General features: G+C 37.8%; 1 protein-coding gene across 1 annotated transcript; it reads left to right on the top strand.

Moving 5' to 3' along the window:
• The first annotated feature begins 402 nt into the window (after positions 1–402).
• On the top strand, positions 403–1,026 carry LOC114391126. Its single transcript, XM_028352122.1, has one exon. The coding sequence runs from the start codon at positions 403–405 to the stop codon at positions 1,024–1,026; it is 624 nt and encodes a 207-aa protein (XP_028207923.1).
• The last annotated feature ends 2,474 nt before the right edge of the window (positions 1,027–3,500 follow it).

Here is a 3,500-nt window from a genome sequence, read left to right as displayed (position 1 = left end):
TGGTGCCATATATGTGGCAATCGCGATAAAATTGTCTATTGGAATGCACAATGTTAAGATGTGACTGTTGAAACTGTCTAACAAACTATAGTAAATAAGATTCTTTTACTATTTTTTAGGAAAAATAAAAGTCATGTTGACTGGTAGGATAAAACAGTTTTGATCCTATTCTCTAGGCATGATCTGTTAGTGGTGTTATCTTTTTGTTAGCAGTTACTATCTTTTCCATGTTTTTAAATACGTTGCTTCATATCAGAATAAACCAAGCCTTTGCAATCTCAATTTCTTTCTTTATGCTCCCTTTCATTCTTTAATATTTTTGCCTGCTGTTATTAACAAAAAATAACATATTGATATCAGAGCTCTTATCTTTAAGGGATCTGTGAGTTGAGAGAAATCGCAATGGATGGAGAAACATCATACACAGCAGGTTCACCACCAATTTTTGATGGTGACGAGTACGAATTATGGACTGCAAGGATGACTGCTCATCTTGAAGCTTTGGATCTTTGGGAGGCAGTAGAAGAAAACTATGATGTTCCTGAACTACCTTTAGATCCAACGGTGGCTCAGATGAAGAATCACAGAGAAAGGAAGACCCAAAAGGCTAAGGCTAAAAATTGCCTTTTCTCTGCTTTGTCAAAAATTATTTTTACAAGAATTATGAACTTCAAGTCTGCCAAACAGATTTGGGATTATCTCAGATCAGAATATCAAGGCTGTGAAAGAACCAAAGGCATGCAAGTACTCAACTTGGGCAGAGAATTCGAGATGCAAAGCATGAAAAAGACTGAAACAATTAAAGGCTACGCTGACCGACTGTTAGGCATAGCAAATAGAGTGAGGCTTCTTGGGAAGGACTTTCCTGATGAAAGAATAATGCAAAAAATCCTGGTCACTATACCCGAGAAGTATGAATCGAAGATATCAGCATTGGAGGAGTCTAAAGACCTGTCAACCATCACCTTGGGAGAACTCATAAATGCTCTACAAGCCCAAGAGCAGAGAAGAATGTTGAGACAATAGGAGGTGGTACAAGGTGCGTTTCATACGAAAGCACAAAATTCAAGAGGTGGCAAAGACAAGAAGAACAACAAATGGAGGAACAAAAAACCAGAAGGCTCCAACAAGCAGCAAGGTGAGACCTTTCCTCCTTGTCCGCATTGCAAAAAGACAAATCATCCTGAAAGAAAATGTTGGTGAAGGCCAGATGTCAAGTGCAGAAAGTGTGGCAATATGAGACATGTAGAGCGAATATGCAAGTCCAAATCAGAGGAAGCAAAGGTGGTTGCGAAGGAACGAGAAGATGAGCAACTATTTGTCGCAACATGCTTTGCCACAAGCAATAGTTCCAGTGATTCATGGTTAATAGACAGCGGTTGCACAAATCATATGACCAATGACCTGAACCTCTTTAAAGAACTTGACAAAACCATTGTTTCCAAAGTAAAAACTGGAAATGGTGATTTCATCTCAGTCAAGGGAAAAATGACTGTTGCTATTGAAAGCTTGACAGGTTTGAAATATATCTCTGATGTCTTATATGTGCCTGACATTGATCAAAATCTACTTAGTGTTGCTCAGCTTGTAGAGAAAGGCTTCAAAGTTATATTTGAAGAAAATTGGTGCTTGATCAAAGATGCAAAAGGAAAAGACGTATTCAGGGTGAAAATGAGGGCTAAAAGCTATGCTCTAAATCTAATGGAGGAGAAGCAAATAGCTTTTTCAAGCATGACCACCAATGTTGAACTATGGCACAAAAGGCTCGGACACTTCCATCTTGCTGGACTTTTATACATGCAAAAACATGCCTTGGTGAAAGGTGTGTCAATGCTCGAAGACAAGTTAGTCGATTGCGTGGCTTGCCAATATGGTAAGCTAGTTAGAAAACCATTTCCTCAATCAACTTGGAGAGCAACTCAAAAGCTGCAATTAGTTCACACAGATGTTGGGGGACCTCAGAGAGTATCATCTTTAAATGGTAATAAATACTATATTACATTTATTGATGATTATACTAGATTTTGTTGGATTTATTTCTTTAAATCCAAGACTGAGGTTGCTAATATTTTCTGGAAATTTAAAGCATTGGTGGAGAATCAAAGTGATTGCAAGTTGCAAACAATAAGGTCTGACAACGGGAAGGAATACAGAAATGATGTTTTTGATAAATTTTGTGAAGAAGCTGGCATTGAGCACCAATTCACCGTACCTTACACCCCACAACAAAATGGTGTGAGTGAGAGAAAAAATAGAAGTATCATGGAGATGACAAGGTGTATGCTGCATGAAAAGGAGTTGCCAAAGGAGCTATAGGCGGAGGCTGCAAACACTGCAATATTTTTGCTGAATAGACTACCTACAAGAGTTCTGCACACAAAAACTTCATTTGAAGGCTGGTTTGGTTACAAACCAGATTTACAAAATCTAAAAATCTTTGGTTGTGTTTGTTTCTCTTATGTTGCACATGTTAAAAGGGACAAACTTGATAAAAAGGCAAAACCCGGAGTTTTCATTGGATACAACAACACCTCCAAAGCTTACAGAATTTTCCAACCTCAAAATGGGAAAATTCTAGTGAGTAGAGATGTCAAATTTATGGAAGATCAACAATGGAGTTGGGATGAGCCAATAAGGAAGTAGCTGCCAGAAATCCCACAGTTCCTTGATGATGATGTAGATGACATTCCTGTCATAGGTACAAGATCTTTATCTGAGATTTATCAAAAGAGTAATGTAGCTGTCCTAGAACCTGCAGAATTTGAAGAAGCTGAAAAGGATGACAAGTGGATAAATGCTATGAAGGAAGAGTTGAAAATAATCAAAAAAAATGACACGTGGGAGCTAGTGGACAGACCTCAACACAAACAACCTATAGGGGTAAAATGGGTTTATAGAACCAAACTTAATCCAGATGGTTCTGTAAATAAATACAAGGCCATGTTGGTGGTGAAAGGCTATGCTCAGGTGTTTGGAGTGGATTTTTCAGAAACCTTTGCTCCAGTTGCACGTCTTGATACAATTAGAATGCTACTTGCCTTGACTGCACATAAAAGGTGGAAAGTTTATCATTTAGATGTAAAATCTGTCTTTCTAAATGGTTACTTGCAAGAGGAGATTTATGTAGAGCAACCTGAGGGGTTTCAAATCAAAGGAGAGGAGCAAAAAGTTTACAAGTTGAAAAAGGCATTATATGATCTTAAACAGGCTCCTAGGGCCTGGTATAGCAGGATAGATGATCATCTTCAAGATCTTGGATTTGTCAAAAGTCCAAGTGAGGCTGCATTATATGTGAAATTGGTAGATGCAAATTTAATCATTATTGCTGTCTATGTTGATGATTTACTTGTGATAGGAAGTGATGAGAAACTCATAAAGGAGTTTTTAGCTGAAATGTTTAAAGCATTTGAAATGACAGATCTTGGGTTAACGAGTTTCTTTTTGGGAATGGAGGTGAAACAAGATCATGATGGAATCCTCATTCACCAAAAGAAGTATGC

Source organism: Glycine soja, chromosome 16 (assembly GCF_004193775.1).
Source record: "Glycine soja cultivar W05 chromosome 16, ASM419377v2, whole genome shotgun sequence".
NCBI classification, from domain to species: domain Eukaryota; kingdom Viridiplantae; phylum Streptophyta; class Magnoliopsida; order Fabales; family Fabaceae; genus Glycine; species Glycine soja.
This window is presented reverse-complemented; position numbering and strand designations above follow the sequence as displayed.

What these genes read in the sequence shown, in the direction of transcription:
- LOC114391126 (XM_028352122.1), top strand. Translation starts at nt 403, where the DNA reads ATGGATGGAGAAACATCATACACAGCAGGTTCACCACCAATTTTTGAT.